The 19,910-nt window shown below is 37.5% G+C and overlaps 1 protein-coding gene across 1 annotated transcript in view; it reads left to right on the forward strand.

Annotated features, from left to right (window-relative positions):
• SPECC1L (sperm antigen with calponin homology and coiled-coil domains 1 like) overlaps window positions 1-19,910 on the forward strand; it is a 61,619-nt gene that overhangs the window by 26,062 nt on the left and 15,647 nt on the right. Inside the window, exons 6-13 of the mRNA XM_062009633.1 lie at window positions 1,523-1,596; window positions 2,106-2,281; window positions 4,192-4,355; window positions 5,952-6,043; window positions 11,484-11,574; window positions 13,474-13,557; window positions 14,303-14,459; window positions 17,184-17,286. Of these exons, the coding sequence (XP_061865617.1) occupies window positions 1,523-1,596; window positions 2,106-2,281; window positions 4,192-4,355; window positions 5,952-6,043; window positions 11,484-11,574; window positions 13,474-13,557; window positions 14,303-14,459; window positions 17,184-17,286 (941 nt within the window). The remainder of the gene's footprint in view (window positions 1-1,522; window positions 1,597-2,105; window positions 2,282-4,191; window positions 4,356-5,951; window positions 6,044-11,483; window positions 11,575-13,473; window positions 13,558-14,302; window positions 14,460-17,183; window positions 17,287-19,910) is intronic.

The following is a 19,910-nucleotide window of genomic DNA, read 5'->3' on the forward strand; positions in this document are numbered from 1 at the left end:
CTGTGCATGGGACTGTTGAGGCAAAACTCAAGAATTTATTCTGATGAAGGAGCCCAAGGTAATCCCATGGCTGAAAAACTGGAATATTCTTTGGAGCAGAGTTGAGGCTCCTGAATGTACACATGAGCATAAATAAGCTTACATCTGTTCTTAGTCTTTGTTGCAACTGATTTAAACAGTTTGAAATGCTTACCATTTTCCATTTAGTTTGCCATAGCCTCATTTTTGTTGTTAAGAAAAGCCCTTTGACAAAAGACCAGGAGTACTGAAGCTGTAGGCTTACTTGGGAAGATGCTGGTAGATACTGGCAGGACAAGAAACTTTGAATAAATCATAGTTTACTGTTTTCCTGAGACATAATACCCAAATAAAAGTACTGGAAAGTTTTTCTCTTAGAAAGTGAGAGCGGCAGAACTTTACTGTACTGATCTGTCTTTATGAACATTTGGACCTGTCTTCTGACTGTTCAGATGTTTATTATGCAGTTCCATAGATTTTTGCCAAGATTTTGTATTTTCAACAGCCTGAATTTATTAGCTACCTTCAGTCTTTTTGTGGAAGGAGTGTTGCTAATAAACAGGAAAAATAATTTTCAGCAGCAGCTCTTGGAATAATGAACCAGAACAAAAAAACTGCATTGTCTGTCGGTCCATCGTTTTTTTACAGTTTGGAAATAGCTACGTGATGCTACAGAAATAGAATCAACCTGGAATCCCAAGATCAGTGGACACACCGGTTAGAAATTTATGCTGTGTTCTTCTTCATTAGTTGCTTGGTTGTAAGAATGGAGTAATCAATCACATTGTTCTTGTGTATCAAATAAAGTAACAAATGAAGAATAATTGCAGTAGCCAGCCTGTCAGACGCCACATGAGGAGCTGCTGGTGGTCAAGCTGCGTGCCCTTTTTTAAAGCTGCTGACAGATTTAAGGGACTATCTCTTTCATAATGGGATCACTTAGATTGTTTGTCCCTTTGCTGTAAGTATAGCTTGTTTGAACTTCACATAGTAGTTTAATAGACAAGAACTTAAGATTCTTGAGGATGTAAGTAGAGTTTTATCCCCATTGAAGGCAGGGCTGTGAGTGTTGTGTCAGCTGTTCTGTGGAAGGGAATAAACGGTGACTTAAAAGGTGTCGTGGAGCTGCAGCTGATGTTTGAAGAGGGGAAAGACCCAGACATCCATATTTTTAAGATTCTTGCCGTTAAATTACCTACTTTGTTTATTTGCTCTTTGGTTTTGCTTGTTATTTTAATATTGTGAAGGCTAGAGATGAGAGGGATGTGCAAAAGAATGGAGTTGGCTTATGCTATCCCCTCAGCAGACATGGAGAAGTATGTCCCTATTGACACTTTTTGTCAAGCTATTTCTACTCATACTGTTTTTCTCCAGATGGCTCCGGTAATAAAAATGTAGTCTCTGAGTAAGTTGTTAAAAACACTTGCAGATTGTTTCAGTTACTCTTTTTAAAGTAAATAGATCCCTAACTAAAATCTTACAAATAATTTGACTTTTTTTCCAGATACAGTTAAAAAACTACAGGACCAAAAGCATGACATGGAAAGAGAGATAAAGAATCTTCACAGGAGACTCCGGGTAGGTTAAAACCCAAAAACTCAGTAAGTTGTGAACTTGGAATGTTATAAGACCTGAGAGTAAAATTATGAGAAGGTAATATGATGAGATGTAACACCATTAAAGTAATTAGTTCTGAGACAGGCATCTTATGGGGATATATTTACTAACCTACAGACACTAACAAATTAACTTGTGAAAGATTCTCTGTCACAAAGACACGGTGTTGGGCTTAGGAGAAAGTGTTCCTATGTCTTCTGGTGCATACTTTTATTTTTTTGCCTTTCCACTTTGAACATTTTCATTGTTTCTAGAAAAGAAATTAAAGACCTTGAAAGTCTATTGACTTCCAGCAGAACTTGTTCAATTTAACTTGTCAGTTAGGTTTTGCCTAGTGCCAGAGATGAAGGCCTTTATCATGCCTGTAAATTGTTTCCTGTAGTAGCATAAGGAAACTATGAATAATGATAACTTTTTTATTTTTAACTGCAAAATTCTTGCTGTTGCTTTAAAGTTTTATTTTCTTACAGGAGGAGTCAGCTGAATGGCGTCAGTTCCAAGCTGATCTGCAGACTGCAGTGGTTATAGCAAACGATATCAAGTCCGAGGCCCAGGAAGAGATAGGAGACCTGAAGCGGAGATTACACGAAGCTCAGGAGAAAAATGAGAAGCTCACTAAAGAGCTGGAGGAAATAAAGTCACGCAAGTATGCAACAGGGATGTTGTGCTTTTTGTAGGGAGGGCACAAGTTTGGAAAACTATTATCTTGACTATTATTTGAGACACTGGAAGTTCATAAATCCTCTCACTGTGAGGATCTGTATATGAACAAACTGCTTCATGTGGGCTTGTTTTACCTTGAAATAGGTAAACTTTAAAGAACAAATTGTTCTTATTACTGTGTTTTGAATCCATCCAAGAATATTAAAATCGTAGCATCAAAGAATGGTAGGGGTTGGAAGGGACCTCTAAAGGTCATCTGGTCCAACCCCTCAGCTCAAGCAAGTCTGCCTAGGTCAGGTCACGCAGGAACGTGTCCAGGTGGGTTTTGAAAACCTCCAGAGAAGGAGCCTCCACACCCTCCCTGGGCAGCCTGTGCCAGAGCCCTGTAGTATTCAGTTGGGTGCTTCTGCAAAACCAGGTTGAACGGAAAAATTCTCCACATTTAACAGCTGGACATGATTTAATTTTCCTCAGTGTGAAAAACAAGCAGTGTTGACTTTTCTGTACCATCATTAATACTTCATATTAGCAGCCAAGGCTTTTGGTATGGTTAAAAACACAGCTGGATTTCTACCTGAGCAGAAACCTTTGTCTAATTCTGCATTTTCTTTCCATGGATAATTGTTTCTGGAAATAGTTAGAGATACTTTGTGTATGTTTTTGATAAAAACAAATCAAACTGTGATGTGTTGTGGCTTAAATTAGGTGCTACAGTTACATAGAAACTGAATTATGTGTCTTACAGAAGTATTCAAGTCCCTAAATCCATATAATAGGAACATCTTGGACAGCACCAGTTGAATCCTGACTATCTCTAGGGTTTGAACACATCTATAGCTTACAATTACAGTAATGATGTTTGTGATGTATGTATTGAAAGTTCTTCCTTCATGGATGAGTCTTTTATAGGATACTTGACACTTAACCCAACTTGGGGAAAAGCTGATGGTAGGAGGAGCAGACTGGTTACAACAAAACAGAAAAATTATCTGGGAGACTACGGGGTGGGTGTAAGACATGTTACCTGAAGTAAGAGCACCAAACTGAGCAACTTGAATGATGCTTACTCATACATTGCTGGCAGAAATGTAATTGCTCAGTTACTGCTTCCAAGTGAACCTTTGAGGTTGCAGTTGCACTTCCAAAGGTAGAACTGACTTGCTGATTCTGGTCAGTATACTCATTATTACCTATACACAAGCCTCTTTTGACATTTCAGTCACAAGGAGAGAGTTGAATCACATTCCTTGGAAGTGGTGTAGCTATTGTGTTAGAGGGAAGGTGGTAGAAAAGTCTACTACAATGTCTGCAGCAAAATTCAGTTTAATTGTTGCAGACTATAGAAAACAATTTGCTTTAGTCAGTTGTTTTATAAGTGACACTGAGGACAGTAACCACCAGAAGTATTCTGTACTTAAAATGTAAATTTTTGTTCTGAAAATGATTGATATGCTGCATAAAGATGTGTGCCAGAATTGTAATCTTACCTCCTTAGTATGCATTTTGTTTATACAGGTAAAAAAGAAATCCGCCCTTTGAGCTGCTTTCATGTGAAGTGATGAAATATCAAAGGCTCTGTTTTTTTCCATCTATGTGTACATGTGTGTAAGAGAGAGGAGCAGAAATTAAGCCTTAAATCAAGTATTAATATGATAGAATTTTCACCTGGTGCTTAAGCTCTCTTACTGACAAACAGTAAGAACTCAACAGTGGTCATTTAGGTTGATAATTTGTTTCTAAATTACAATGGCAAGAAAACTAAGTTAATGTAATGACTGATTGGGACCACAGGTTTTTTACTTGGTTTAAAAGTTGTGTTTAGGGTTTTTTTTAAGACTTGGCATTTTAAAATGTTTTTCTAAATGCCTTAAATGAGTTGCATCTTGATTTCAGGCAGGAAGAGGAACGTGGTCGAGTGTACAATTACATGAATGCTGTGGAGAGAGATTTGGCAGCTCTAAGACAAGGAATGGGCCTGAGTCGCAGATCATCCACTTCCTCAGAGCCAACTCCTACTGTGAAAACTCTCATCAAGTCATTTGACAGTGCCTCCCAAGGTAATTAATTTCAACCAGCATAGCAGATGTACCAAGTTAGGTTTTTGCTTATGTTGACAAGGACTCTAATGGCTTAGCAAATTCAAAGGTGTTTTATTGTACTGTCATGATATGTAAGTGATGACTGACACAAACCAACCAAACTAGATTGCACAACAGATCACTGTCTTCAGTGCAGACATCCTTATTCTTTGTCTTGTCTTTATATTTTCTTTACTGTTGCATGCCAATGACTCATATAATAGACACTTTGATTCAGTGCTGTCGTATATTAGAGATACATAAACACGTATTGCACACAACTGCAGCTGGAAGCACAGCTGATTTCAGCCTGATTATTAAAGTGTGAACCTAATATGCCAAATTAAGTATTCTAAAAGCCACATAATAGCCAGAGACAAATTTATTTCTTTTAATAACTTCCATTCCTATAGTCACAGTGCTGGTGAAATGTAAAAACAAAATCCAGCCAGTATCACCTACATGGGGAGTATTTTCTAAAATGAAAGGGATCTCCCTGTAGAGAAAATGAATTTGACTATAATTCACTGTGGAAACAGGTGCTGTTGTCTTCCTGTATAGGTGAGCAGAGTATGGAATCCAAGTCAATACCCTGAAATAAGAAATACTTGAGTTTTAGCTTTGACTGCTCACGAGACTTTGTCTGGATCAAACTATTTCCCTTGCCAGGCCTTTGGGCCTTGAATGTCATTTACGATAATGTCTTTGTGAGTCTCTGATGCAAAAAGGCTTGGCTGTAATTAGACTGTGCACCAGAGAGACTTGAAGTACTGTTCTGTGCATGGCAAATTATTTTTAGTTGCTTATAAACTGAAAATCTGTTAAGGTATAGAAGCATCTCTGTCTTATTTGGCAGTTCTCTTTGTTCATAGTCACTTATGAATTTCTGCTTTCCTGACGTCAATTTTGAAGGGGTTTTTTTTAAACTGTTGTTGGATAAAGGTGCTTTCTTGGCAGAGTTAACTTGGTAAAATGATAAATGACCTTTCTTTTCTTTCAAGCATCTCTCTATCTTTTTCCTCAGCATTCATGTCTAATCGTGCTGTTAATTAGTCAGATGACTGATTCACCAACTCAATATTTGTCTGTTTTCAAACGTTTCTAAATGTTATTTGTTTGATCTTAAAATTTTGGGGACTGTCATATAATGTGTAGTACCTGTAGATTTTGCTTGGAAGTGAGAAAGGAGAAGGAGGTGTGATACATGTTACCTATCCTGTCTTACTGGCAGACTCAGGAGCCTGCTACCGTTTCTTTAATTATTTGGAGACCAGAGAACCAGTAATGCCATCATACATATCTGCCAGGCTAATAGTAGCCTGCAACCTCAGCCTTGTCCACCCCCAGTAAACTTAAGTTTTTACCATAGTTGATATATTCAAGGTAGACAAAGAATGTAATTACAGAGGAGTAAATGTGTAGGCATGCTTTAAATGATTTTGCATTGAAATCTGAAAGATGTGATCTGGTAAAACTAGTGAAGTACAAGGCAAGAGTTTGCTGTAACAGCCATCTCCTGTTTCACTGCAAAACAGTGCAGTGCTCATGATGGCTTCCTTTCTGTGTTTCTGCTAGTTCCAAGCCCTGCTGCTGCCACCATTCCTCGCACTCCCTTGAGCCCAAGTCCCATGAAAACTCCCCCGGCTGCTGCTGTGTCCCCTATGCAGGTGGGTGTTCTATGACTGCACTTAATCCTTCTTCATAAAGAGCATGTGAAACTACAGATGGTAACATAAAAAATCATCTGACTTTGTGGGGAGCTAATGATAAAATGTCGCCTCAAGTAGGTAAGTACTAAAATGTTCAGTAAGAGTCTTTCATTGAGAACCGTGTTGTAAATAAAAAAATTGGCATTAATTTGGAGGTTCTTGTGAAGTATTCCCAACCCTTACTATTCCTGAGAAGCATGGGAGGAAAACTTTGTCTTAGGATATTCCTTGGTTTTAGTTGGAGCTGCTGTTTATCAGTTCTTAGTCCTGTGCCTGACATGGAACCAGCAGTAATAGCAATGGACTGAGATCTGTGCAGCGTTGGTCAGCAATAAATGTATTCCATGTTGCATGGGCTTTCAGGAGCAGACAGGAGTGAAATCAATGGGAATTGATTGCTCATTTTATACCGACTGAGAATTCGACCAGTTGGTGATTATGCTGTGTATTTTGTCCTGTCTCCTCTGCAGCTTTGTCCATTTGTTCAGCTGCTTTAGGAGCCCAGGTATGCTAAGATTACATCATCAGTAGCTCAGCTTTAGCTCAGTACAGCGTTAGCTCATCTCTAGAGATCACTGCTGGTTTTATTATCCCACTAGCTCTGTGAAGGGAGATTTTGGCAAAAGCCAACGAGTTTAAGGACAAACCAGATGGGCCCAGAGTCACAAAGAAAAATTGAAGAATGTACTATATGTTTTACTCCTTTAATATCAGTAATTCTCCTGTTGCTTTCAAGATATTACTAACCAGAAGTACCAAGATTGATTACTGTAATTGTCTATTTGGTAATAAATCTTGTCCATGTGAACTGAGGAATCTATACCCATATTGGCTTTTAGTGCTCTCAGAGCAATACCTAGAACAGACTGACCTCCTGTGCTCAGACTAGTGTGGCTTTTATTCATTTAAGAATGAATTTCATAAAACAAATAGTCTCATAGCAAGGATAAAGAATTAAATGTTTCTGTGAGAGCTGGTGCTGTTTCTTGTGGCTGAGTCACTGTTGACAGCAGTTTTCTAAAGCAGTTAAATGTGACAAGTTCTCTGACAGATGCTTTGTTCCTATTGATCCATCTTTAGATTTCTGTTTATTTCTGCACTCGTGCAGAAAGACTCACACTTAATCTTGTGTTGTAAAAGGCTACACCAGAGCCTTGGCAGACAGAAGACATTTTGAATTAAGCCTGAGGCTTATTTCACTTTATTTACCTCTAAATTGACTGTAATTTCTTAAAAATACTGCAGACCTGCTCAGATATACAGCTCTTGTTTTGATCTTCCCAATCTGCCAGAATTACTTGAATTTTGAATTCTACTTCTGGTATAAACCCAAGTCATGAACAGCTGGGTACTCATTAGAGAGAAACATTGCTTGAAAAACAAAGGGGAGGGTGTGTAAAGGAAAAGGCTTCTATTATCTTTTTGAGGATAGGTGGTTTTCTTGAAAGTATTTGTAATTATCCAGCTGGGGTTTGTGACCTCAATTGTAAGCTGCACGTAAAGAATATTTTCTCCTCATAAGAGAAGGCGTTTGGATTCAAAACCAACTTCAATCTTTTCCTTTTCTTTATTTTTGTATTACTGCCTGGTTTTCTACTGGTGTTTTCTATGCAATTTTCATATATTTTGTCTGTGGGTTTTTTCCTTTCTTGCAATTGCAAAGCAGGACTTGAGGCATTGGCTCCCAGCTTACAGAAGTCATCCATACTTTCTCAAGTAAAGGTGGAAGGATTGATCTCTGTATAGATGTCGCAGTGCTTATCGTTAATCTAGGTTGCTTGTAAATGCTACCCCAGGGGAAATACTTCCATGGGCATCTACTGAGAAGCTTAGCTTTTGATATTACGATAAGATGGATTGGTTGCAAAAAAGATCCTCCAAGTCCAAATGCATCAGCATGTGCCCTCTACCCATATCACTTCATTATTCTGTTGAACTGTTATGAATCTCCTCAGTTTTGGAGAGTTTGTGTTTGCTTGGTTTTTTTTCTTTACAGTACTACCTGTATGAAAAGGAGATGCAAAAAACATATCCAAGAATGTAACTGAAAACAAACAAACAAGCCTATTTCTGGCTTCAGGCCCAAGCCTGCAGTGGAACTGGAACATAGTTGTTGTTTACCGTAGTGTTTAGCAATACTGCAAAACAATTTAAGAAGATAGGTATGAAAAGAATGCTCTTCAGAATGTGGAAACTTAACCTGGTTGCTTAGGTGGCCTGGTGTGCCACTGAGAAGGGACCAAAGCAGATGCCTAGAGAGGAATATGAAGACAAGGAAGTACACCTGCTGCTTTTCCCAAGTGCTTGCTTTTTCTGTTTTGTAGCTGTAGGACTTTGAAGTAGACATGATTTCATGGTCACTACTGAATGTCCTGCTTTTCTTTGTGCATATAAACTGTCAGACTTTGAGCAATTCAGTGTGAAAGACTTCCATATCTTACCTACCTACTATGTGAAGAACTGTGTGTGTTCTGAAGCTGCCATGTGTAAGTGCATTGGCATGAAGTGCTTACTGAAGTACAGACTGAAGTGCAAAGTGATCAGGGGTAGGCACCTGGGTAGTGGCTGAAGGTCATGACTCCTTCCATACCCAGCAGCAGATGCAGGGATGAAGCAAATATTTGGAGTTTAAGGGAGTAGTGCACCCTACCGTTCTTCTGTCTCAAATTTGAAGCATTGGGTGTTTGTTCTCCTTTTTTTTGTTTGCTTCTTTTTTGTCTTACCTGTGTGCTGGTTCCTGTACTAGAGTTATTACTCATTTTACCAGGGAAAAAAATCTGAAGGAAGTCATAGGTAGGTAGCAGAAACTCCTATCTTCAATGAAGAACGGCTGTGAGAAAGTAATTGCTGATCATCTTGGCATCTTTAACTTCATCTGTTGCTGAAATACAGGAACTACTGTGTAGAAACATGTTTATGAATTATTTTCTTCACATATCACACAGCATTTTCTGGTAGATCTCAATGCAGGATGAAAAAGAGGAGGATCACAGATTGCCAACTGTCTGTCGTAATTTCTATCCGAGTAGTAGCCTTCATTAATAGCCTCAAAAGCACATGATTCCTCTCAACTTCTGATCCTTTCATTTAGTGTTGAGGAACTTGAATGCTAGTTTAAAGGACAAGTGGTGTTTAGCATTTAAGTAAGTTTTAGCATGTATTTCCAGTTGAAGAAAAAAAGGTGTTTATGAAGGGATTGGTAGGATCTGTATGTGTTTGGTTGACCATCAGGTGTGTTTTGTTTTGGAAGTGAAATGAGGAATGGCTGATATGCAAATTCAGCAAAAGCTCAGTCAAGCAGAAAAGTTCTTAACACTTGTACAATGCTTCAGGAAAAATTATTCTCCCAAGATCCTTGTGCACTACTGCTGCTGGGTGATGCCAGGTGGAACTAGAGGAACATTAGTTGGTTCATTTTCCTCTAATTTGCAGTGTATTAGTCACTACATTACTAGTGGTAGTGGTAACAGTAGGATATGTAATAAGGAACTAGCAACAGTGAAGGTAAGCCCTGTCTGGAGTGTCAACAGGAACAAATAGACAAACAGTTCATTTTATAACAAGGAGACAAGACCAATACACAGCAAGCTGAGTAATACAACCACTTTCTGACAATATCCATAAAGGATGTTTGGTTTTAAGTGATACCTGGAAGCTGAGAAGGTGATAAAGGTCCATGGTTACCCAGCACCATACCTGTGCTTCCTGGCTGAGGTTCTGTACTGCCTTCTCTTTGCAATGACAACCCCAAAGCTAACCAGAACGAAATCTGTTTCATTTAACCTCGTTATCTGACTATTGTAGCTGTCTCCTCAGGGGGGAGTTGTGGCATGGAGCAAATGACTCTCACTTTGGTTCCTTTTCCTTCGCTTGGAAAAAAATAACATTTCTTCGGTGGGTGAAGTGAACTTCAAACATGCTGCAAGTTTGAAATGCCAGTTCTTATGGAAGCTCTGCTAGGCCCTTCTGTGCAGGCTCCCAATTGCAGTCACTTCCATCTGCATGTTTAAAGGGATAATCTTTGTAGTGCACTTACAGGACTTTTTATATCAAAAGTGGTGACATTTTTGGTCTGTATTTTGTCAGTTGTTTGATTTCTAGCACAAAAGCACAACTCTAGTTTGACTCTGATGAACAAGTAGCTCTGTAATCCTGGCTGTGCTACAGGGCGCTGCAGTGTGCACTGTTAACTTTTTTTTTTAATCAGAATTCTGGATTTGTCTGTCTCGCCTACATGATTTGGCGTGAGAAACATCTGACCTTTATTATCTTATGAAGATATAAAGCTCATTTAACCTTCTCATCTAATCTTGGGCCAGATGGAGAGCTGGAAGAGTTTTCAGGGTAAACACATTGCTGGACTGGTTGTGATTAAATATTGGAATCTAATAGAAAGGAGGGGATGAATAATAGGCTCTTTGAAATGATTAATTAAAATAAAATACTTGGGGGCGGCCTTCCCTGAGTCTTGTGCAACTGAATATCAGTTTCAGTAACTGTAAGGGTAATTATTGTATTGTACAGTTCATTTGTGTGGTACTCAAATGCTTATTTCAGTGCTATCCAGTGGTTACTAAGTCGTTGTGTGCAAGCCTTAAAACATCTGTGGTCATGTACTCACACTAAGCTGCCAGAAGCCCTGCATTCCTCAATGTTTTACATAGAGCTTGAAAAGAGGGGGGGAAAAATCAATTTCTAGCTAGTTTAGAGCAGAACAGAAATTAAAGTGACCTGAGAAAGAAAAAAAGAATTGTTTTTGTATTTTATTACCTATTTAACAAATACCTGACAAAATCTCCCTCTGCAGTTGTTCACAGAGCATCTCAGTTGGTAGGTGGTAATGAAGCCACTGGCATTCTGAATGAAATGTCCTTTTTTTCAGTAGGATTTTTCTTAGCAAAGGGCAGTTTCTGTCACTACATCCAATATGTCATCCCAATTTTCCCAGAGAAGACACAAAGCTGTAAAGGCACATGTCATTAACACGATTCAAGCCCTAAAATCATGGCTACGTGTTGGGGGTTCTATTAGTTTATTTAAACACGTGGCATTTCTCAGAACAGGTTTGTACAAACCAAATATAAATTAAAGTTAATATAAAAACTGGAAGAGAATTCACAACCTTATTTTACCACGTTGGTTTGAGGGGCTGGTTTCAGTGTAAATGTTACGGTATCAATGTGTGTTTGTGTGGGAGGAGGGGATTGTGTATTGAGATTGGTGAAACCAGCCAGTGAAGAGAGGACCCTCTTTTTCACTAAGTATCTTTAAAGGTTCCTTTATTATTTTTGTGCTTTTAAATTGATAATAGTGTCATGTCTGAGTTTCTAAAACTGATTCTGCAATTCCATATTTCTCTCTTCACATGATGTTTGACAGAAATACTTTTCCATTTCAGAGGCATTCTATAAGCGGACCAATCTCAGCTTCCAAACCCCTTGCTACCCTGACAGATAAAAGACCAAGCTATGCTGAAATCCCTGTGCAAGGTATTGATTTAAGTGCATTCAAACTTTGATTTTAGCAATGCTATTAATGTTTTAAAATTGTTTACTATGTGCATCATTATCACTTTATGTACTTTTTATTGTCAATGTGTTTTCATAAAGTATCTGGCATTCAAGTTTTTATTGCTTGTGTTTCACCACATGTGGTGACATATTGCAAAGATGCTTTTTCAAACTTAAAAAACCCCACATGATTGCTTGCTGATAACTCAGCATTATCCTGACAGTTTTTCTTGTGCACATAAACACAGATCACTTACAAAATCAAGATAAGATCTTTTCAGTTGAATAGGTGGTATTCACCTTGCAGCTGTCTTCCAGATATTAAAAATACACACCTTGGGAGCTGCATTATGTATTGTGTGGTTGTGGTTTGGGTCTTTTCTTCCCCTCCACCAAAATGAGAAAATGATGACGGTTGGCATTGCATTGCATGTGAATAACAAAATTATAAAACATATAAATTATTGAATCTTCAGGAGCCAGATGAAAAAAAATGAATGGAATTGAGTGTTGATTTATCTGTTTCCCAATATTTCCCTGTTCTGTCAACTTTGTTTTGTCTCTCAAAACACTGTTCACAATGTGCCCTTCCTGTGAGAATGAATGGCTATCATGTGTTGGGTGTAGCTCTCTGATTTATGCCTGCTTTAGGGATTTTTTTTTTGTAAGATGTTTCTCAAGATAATCCCCATACGACTCCAAGCCGAATATTTCCTCTGGATTTGGTATTCTCCCGAGGTCTGATGCTTTCTAAAGGGTTGAGTGTTTGGTTTGGGGTTTTTTTTTTTGTAGCACTTCATAATGGTCTGTATGTGCCAGATTTCCTCCTTGCTTTTGTTGAATGCATATTGAGGTTATTTGGACAATGCAGCTGGAGTCTTAATTTTAGAAGCGCTGATATTTTTAGGACTGTTAAAATGCCTTTCCAAGAAGATAGTTTAGGATTCTTTAATTGTTACAGAGTTTGGGGGGTAGACATAAACACACCACCAGTGATATGCTTTACATTGTTTTTGTGTTTCCATTGTAGGCAGTTAATGCAGGAGCAAGTCTGCATTCCAATAGAGAATGTGCCAGAATTCCTGTTTACAAACATAAATCTTTTTAAAGTATTTCTGTCCAATACATCTTATGTCCATTTTTAATTAGTGAATGGGGTTTCACTTTTTTAAATCCTTATTTTTCATTTTCCTGGGGTTTTGTAATCAAATTACTGCCCTCTAACAGTTTCTGCATAGGATTATGTAAACCTTTTGTTTGCAGTGTAAAGGCTTTATTTGAAGGAATATTTATTCAACCATGAGAAATAGTTCTGATTTGATGTAACAAAAATTACTTTTGCTGTAGCTTGATTTTAGTTATTGACAGTAGGCAGAGCTAATCTTTCCATACAATATGTAAAGGCATCTTCTAAACTCCACTATACAGAAGAGGCAAAAAACACGTGAATTTTTGTGTTTCTTTTTTTAAAAGAACAACAAAACCTGACCCAAAAAAGCAAAGGGGGAAAAAATGCCACGAAGGAGGATGTCATCTGCTTTACCAATCCACATTGTGAATGGCATACTGAATGTTTTTTTACTATATGCTAAACGGGGATTCCTTACTCAGTCTTTCTGTTTAACAATTCATTCTTTATAAATCAAGGCAAGTGGATTAAGAAGTGGCCTTAAGGAAGAAGGATTAATATGTTCATGGTGAACTTCATTGGTAATCAGCAAATTTAGTCCTTTTCTTCCGTACAGATAAAAACAGTTGCTCTCACTAAAACTGCCAAATTCAGGCACTGGTACACAGTATTCATGACTCATACATAAATGTTTTACATTTAACTGGAGTCTTCATTAGTGATGTTTTCTCCTCCATCTCATTGTCCAGAACATTTGTTGAGAACATCATCTACCAGCAGGCCGGCGTCTTTGCCAAGAGTACCCGCTATGGAAAGTGCCAAATCTATTTCAGGTAATATTTTTAGGTAACAAATGCATCATTATACATTATCTAATGCATATAAACATTTTCCATACATTAGCTAGCAAGACTTGTACCAATCTGTAGGACAGAAGAACATTTGCAGTGAATCATTTGAAATAGTCCATTTTGTGTAGAGAAAATATAACCATTCGACAGTTGATTTTACAGAGTATAATGCTTATGCTTTCATTCAAAAGAAAAATTGTTTGTCCTTTGATAAAATGAAACCACCTCTGTGGAACGTGGCTGGATGGTGTCAGGTCAGTCTTTGATATATTTGTTGATGATATTTAATTAATGTGAAGAGCATCACACACATGACAATTCTTGATTAAAATTAAGTAGGAATAAAGCAGCTGTTTTCATTTTCTTTTTCCGTAACTACTTGAAGTTTAGCAAGACAGCTCCATGGACTAGAGAAATTAAATGGTTTGGTGTTAAAATTTCTTTTCATTAATGAAACCCTTCAAATGGGAGTAGTGATATTTCATTAGGATAGATTCATAAAACTTTCTTTGCTTAAAGTAACAGGCTTGAGGATAAATGTTGGTAGTACAGTCTAAAGCCTTAATGTTCCCTAAGTGGAGATTATCAAGAAAAAAACATTTAAACCTAGTATTGGATATAGGTTTCTGTGCATGGTTTCTGAATTAATGTCTGGCAGAGAGCAAGAATAAGTTGGACAGTTTTTTATCTTTGTGAATGAGAAATATATGAGCATTTTCCCACTTAGTGTCTCGAAGAAGTAGTGAAGAAATCAAGCGGGACATCAGTGCACCTGATGGAGCATCTCCAGCATCCCTGATGGCAATGGGTACCACCTCACCACAGCTGTCACTCTCATCTTCTCCTACAGCGTCAGTCACCCCTACGACCAGAAGTCGAATAAGGTAGAAACCCTTTTTTGTGGTGCACTGACACATGTTCATTTCATAGCTGTCTGTCTGCATATGTCTAATATATAATCTGGCATGAAAACTGCAGGCTCAGCTGACACTCATGCAGTAAAAATTTTCAGTAATGTTTGAGAGAAAGTGGTTTCTGCAGCTCAGTATACGTTTTAAAAGTTAGGGTAAAAATTAGGCTTCTTAGAGCTTGTGAATTTGATACCAAAACTTTGTGCTCTAGTAGAAAACCAAGCCAAGTCATGTCACTAAACAATAGCATCATATTAGTGCAAAATACCATGAAGCCAAATAAAAAAACCCCGAGCTTATGACACATTAAACAAATGTTTTGGACTGGCTTGGACCCAGGGAGACCCATGATGAACCTTTTGTAATCCCAGCTGATGACAAACAGCAACATGAGGTCTTAATTCCAGACACTGCCAGGTCTTCTAAACAGCTGTGAGTGAATGGGCCTGGATTGTTTGTCCTACAGATGAAATCATAATGCAAGTTTAAGCAACAAATGGCCAGGCAACCCTCTTTCATTATTAAGATAAAAAGATAAGTCTGTAATAAATTTAAAACTTTTCCTATCTGTAATGTTATCAGTCAAAAGAACTTCAAAGCATTTAAGCCTCGTGTTATGCAACTGAAATATGTACTTAGCCCTGCTTCATAGATTGGGAAACTGGCAGACAAAGGTTAAATGACTTTCTCAAGACCATTTAACACAGAGGTTCCTGACAAAGCTTTTGTGCAGCAAAAACATTAAACCCTTAATATTCCAAGACATTTGCAATATGTAATAATAATGTTATAAATGTGTGAAGTTATCTACAGCTGCGGGTGCTATTGAAAATGATCTCCCTGAAATGAGCTGAGGCATGCCTCAGTGCTGCTGCCCTTTCACTGAGCAGATATTAAATTAAGTTTGGATCTGTGGGTGCATTACCAGCAGCAATTAATATAGTGTGTGGTAGCACATAAATTTAGACCAAGTACATCCAGAAATTAAAAAAAAGAAGACTAAAACATTTATCTCTGAACTTTAAACTGGTGATGTATAAAATTGCATTGATGTCAGTCTGCAGACTGTAGCATTTCATGGCAAAAACAGGCAGTTATAATTGTGATGTCATCACTGTGCCACCTGACCACTGACTGTCTTGCAAAGTACAAGAAGGCTGAGCAGTGGAATCTGCATGGTGATGAGTATGCTCTTCTGAGCCATCCTCACAATGGCACTGCTGCAGTTCAGTTTGTTGTGTCATCATCTTTCCTCCTACCTTTTTCTTAAAGTTGTTGTAAAATAAACAGTTATTGTTTAAGTTCACTAAAACAAACACTTGTGGTTTACTGTTCCCTGTTCTAGTTGAAACTTTGTTGCCTCTTTGATTTGGAATACAGCTGACCTAATACACTAACTTGCAAGATTTATACCTTAAACCATTTCTCATTGTTTCCATACAATTTAGGTTATTTTTTTTCTTCAGCAGTGTTTTCATAACTGTGAGAACCTGATAAAAACCATGTGCTCTTGCTGGAATTTGAGAACAGTTTGTACAGCTCTATCGTGGCTAAACAGTATGTTTAGTGTAAAGAGAAGGAGCTTTTAATTTGAGTTCTCATACGTTGTTCTAAATCTCTGTTCTAAAGTTCTTCTAGTGTTGTGTAATCTTCATTGTAGATTGAATATGCAATCCCATTGTTATTTGTTTCAATGGCTGATACAGAAAATACACCAGTTTAGGTTGTTGAAATATATACTGTTTTAAGAACTGAAGTACAGAGTTTCTTGAAGCATCATGGTGCCTATGAGGTTTTAGTTACAGTAACTTCACATAATTCCTTTTCGTATTTAAAATACACAGTTAGCAACTTCACATCCAGTAACCAAGCTCCCTAATGGGGTAATACCTAGTCTTTTTGTCAAGAGTGTTCATTAGAGTTTTTGTACAAATACTGAATTATGGCACTAGACCACTATAAAAGTATTAACCTCTGTAATATATATATATGGTTTTTTAAACTAAGCAGTCATTTCTGAAGCCTAGTAGAGAGATGCTTGTAATGTAAGAGTCATGAAAAAATGGCTAACTCAAATATGATCATTTTCTTCTCCAGCCTTACTTAAAAGAAGAAAAGTACTGCAAATAGCTTGACAAACTGGAAGTGAAATGAATTGACAGCTTTTATTGGGCCAGTATATCAAATGGCAAATCAGCCTAGTTCGATCTCCCTCCTCTTTTTGAGAACTCCAGGTCTCAATCTGATGTTCTATTAATAATGCCATGCTGCTAATGTGCAAACTTGTTGTTTCAAGGTGACATTTGTAATCAGTCATGAGATGCAAAAGAGATAGCATCAGTTTATTCTCTTTCTAAATACAAAATAAAGTCACTTGAGTTAGCTTAATGTTTCAAGCTGGAACTTACCATGTTGTGAGTTCAATTTTCTGAACCCTTAGAAAAAATACCATTGAAGTTGAAAGACCTAGGAAACAAAAGTTTAAAGGAAAAGGGATTTGCTAATAAAAGAATTACTCCAAAATATCTTCATTCTCTGCAGGTATTTCTGTCTATTCTGTTTTTCAGTCAATAGTCTTGTACCCTAATGATTTCAATGTGACAGTAATTTGTCCCTTTTTTAAAGCTTTTACAAGATTTATCTTTATTGCAAAAGATACAATGCAAGATCCAAGTTGCACCTCTGCCTTCTTTCTAGGGAAGAGAGGAAAGATCCCTTGTCTGCCCTAGCAAGAGAATATGGGGGATCCAAGAGAAATGCCTTGCTGAAGTGGTGCCAGAAAAAAACAGAAGGATATCAGGTAACAGTAGAGCTGTTTAACGTAGCATACGTCTAGCTGCAACACATTAGAATCTGCCAATGGCACAAACCAGACTGCTCCACAGTTGACTGCATAGATTGCAGTGGCACTGGTATGTACTGTACTTGGAACACATGCTACGAGTCCTGACTCGGTTAACATTAATAGCTCTTCAGTCACTTTGCTCTATGTTGATAATGGCTTTTTTCTTAAGGGGGCAGCTGGCCTGCTGTTTAAAACAGGTTTTTACAGGTGGTACTTTTGAAACTGTGACTGAAACGTTATCAACTGAAGGTTTAAAGTAGTGTTTCCTACATGCAGTTAGAGCACCATTTCTCCTATTTCAGACTATTTTTTGTGGAAGATAATCAAAAGGTAGGTAGTGTTGTGTAGTGGTTTTTGGATCTTTCAGTGTGCTCTCATTTAGTTTCTATTTAGGGATAGTTTGTTTTATGATGGTTGCGTTGTCTTGCATTTTGAACTTGCCTTCTACTGTGGTTCCAGGCATTTTTTCTTTCCAGTTAGTTCAAATGTTATCAGAAGCCAGAAGAGCTAACAGATAACTATACAGAGCTCTTCTGATTACATTATTTTTCCAAAAGAATAGTGGCTTCAGCAAACTAAACCAGGATGTTAATAGTCTGACCATGATGTATTTGTTTGGTTAACTTGTATTGAAAGTGTTTGGAGTTCTCAACACAATCCTTAGTTTAAGAACTTTACTCTTTCCATGACTTGAGGCTCACAATACAGGAGGAAGTTGAGAGCCGCATAACAGGATGGTCACCCATCCATAGGAAAAGTCATCTTTCAGTACAATGGACAGGCTTGTGATATAAGCCCTCCCCCTCTTCCTGTGGCACGTCTAGTACTAAACTGTGCTATTTCTGAGGATAAGCTTCTTGGTGGAAAGGGCCTTTCTCCTTCACCACATGTGTAAAAAGGCAGGATGTTATATTTCTTTATAAATCTTCCGAAATTGAATGCAAAACTATTTTCTCACATTGTCTTGAAATGAAAGATGAACTTGACAGCTTCCGTGTCTGCTTAGGAAAAGCACTAGAAAGTATTCCAAACTTTCCATTCTCTGGTTGTGTGCACATGCAAGGGCATGCTTTAGTTTATATAGATTGGTGCTTATCTCATTACTTGAGTTTTATGAACACTAATAGAATAGGTTTTGACACTTACTGTACTTGATTCAACAACTGTAATGGGATCTCTGCTTGTGGTGTTACTGAGAAACCAGAGCATATAGCACCTGCAGAACCAGTGCAAGCCTTCTTTTCAAAGGGTATCATGAAGTTGTATCAAGTTTTGGAGAAGAATGTATTTTGCTTTAGACGCAATCATTTCTTATTGCTTTATTGTCCAGAATTTTGCTATTTTCAGCATTCCCTGAAATTCAGTTCAGTTCATGAACACCATGGTAGTGGTGGTGGTCTAGTTTTTTAAACATAGCTATCATTGTATTCATTGTAAATAGTGCTTAACCAGCCTTCTGGCATCTCACCATCTTACCCTTACCCTTGAATGTTACTTTCTTTGTAGACCAACTGTAGTTCTTAAGCTAAAAATACTAAAGAAGAAATAAACAAAAAAACTCACAGCAAAACACACTGAGCTCTGTGCTGGTTCACAGAGGAAAGGTTTCCTTTATTCTCAAGGTGCTTGTGGAGAATACAGTACTGCATAATTGCTTGGTATAACTAGTTGGAGTTTTTTGTCTACTGAAGTAATAACTTCTGCTGTCCTGTCCCCTTTAGGAAATTACTTTCAAGCTTTTAATTAAAAGTCTTCAGTATCTCTGCTTTAGAAGCCTGAAATTTTGTGCATGCTAAATAATTCAAAGATGATAATGTGGTGAAGCTCTAATTTCAGCCCATGGTGGTGGAAGGATTTTATTTAAAGGTCTTCACACACATTGACATTTACATCAAACTGTGCTTCCCACCTCTGACAAATAATTAGTTTCATATAGCAGAATTTTTAAAGGTATCTTAAGACTTTTTCTTTTCAGGATGCATTATGATAAACGAGCTAATACCTAACCTTGTTAAAAAGCTGTGAGAAATTACTTCATTGTGCAGTGTTTTTGATTTATTCAAGCAAATTTGGAAGGGAATAAATTAACAGATCTCTTGAAATGTAGTTGTTAAACAATATTTAACTGTGTTCCAAATCTGGGGTTTTTTATTAAGTATCTCAATCTTAAAAAATACAGGCAATGAAAGTCCTTCCTGATTAATCCTTACTAAAGTAAACAAAAAAGCACTTTTTCTCTTAAATATTGTTGCTTTTAATATGTGTGTTGTCTGGATGTTGTTTGCAAGCAGAATTTCTCCTTGAAGCTTAGATTTGGAGATTGGTGCACTACAGAAGGTCATTGCAGAACAACAGGCAGTTCTGTATTAACTTTCATCTAAAGTCTAGACAGTATTGCAAGGACTAAGTTACTGAATTGAATTATATTCAGGGCTGAACAGCCTAAGCCATCAAAGAGAAGCATTGCTTTCTTAAGATAAGGGCGGGGTTTTTAAGCATTGAGATAAAGGAGGAGCAAATCACCTTTAGTTTTCAGATGAATAGGCACAGAATCTTTGAAATTTGGTCATGTGTTTGCT

The sequence above is a fragment of the Colius striatus genome, chromosome 17 (genome assembly GCF_028858725.1).
Source record: "Colius striatus isolate bColStr4 chromosome 17, bColStr4.1.hap1, whole genome shotgun sequence".
Classification (NCBI taxonomy): domain Eukaryota; kingdom Metazoa; phylum Chordata; class Aves; order Coliiformes; family Coliidae; genus Colius; species Colius striatus.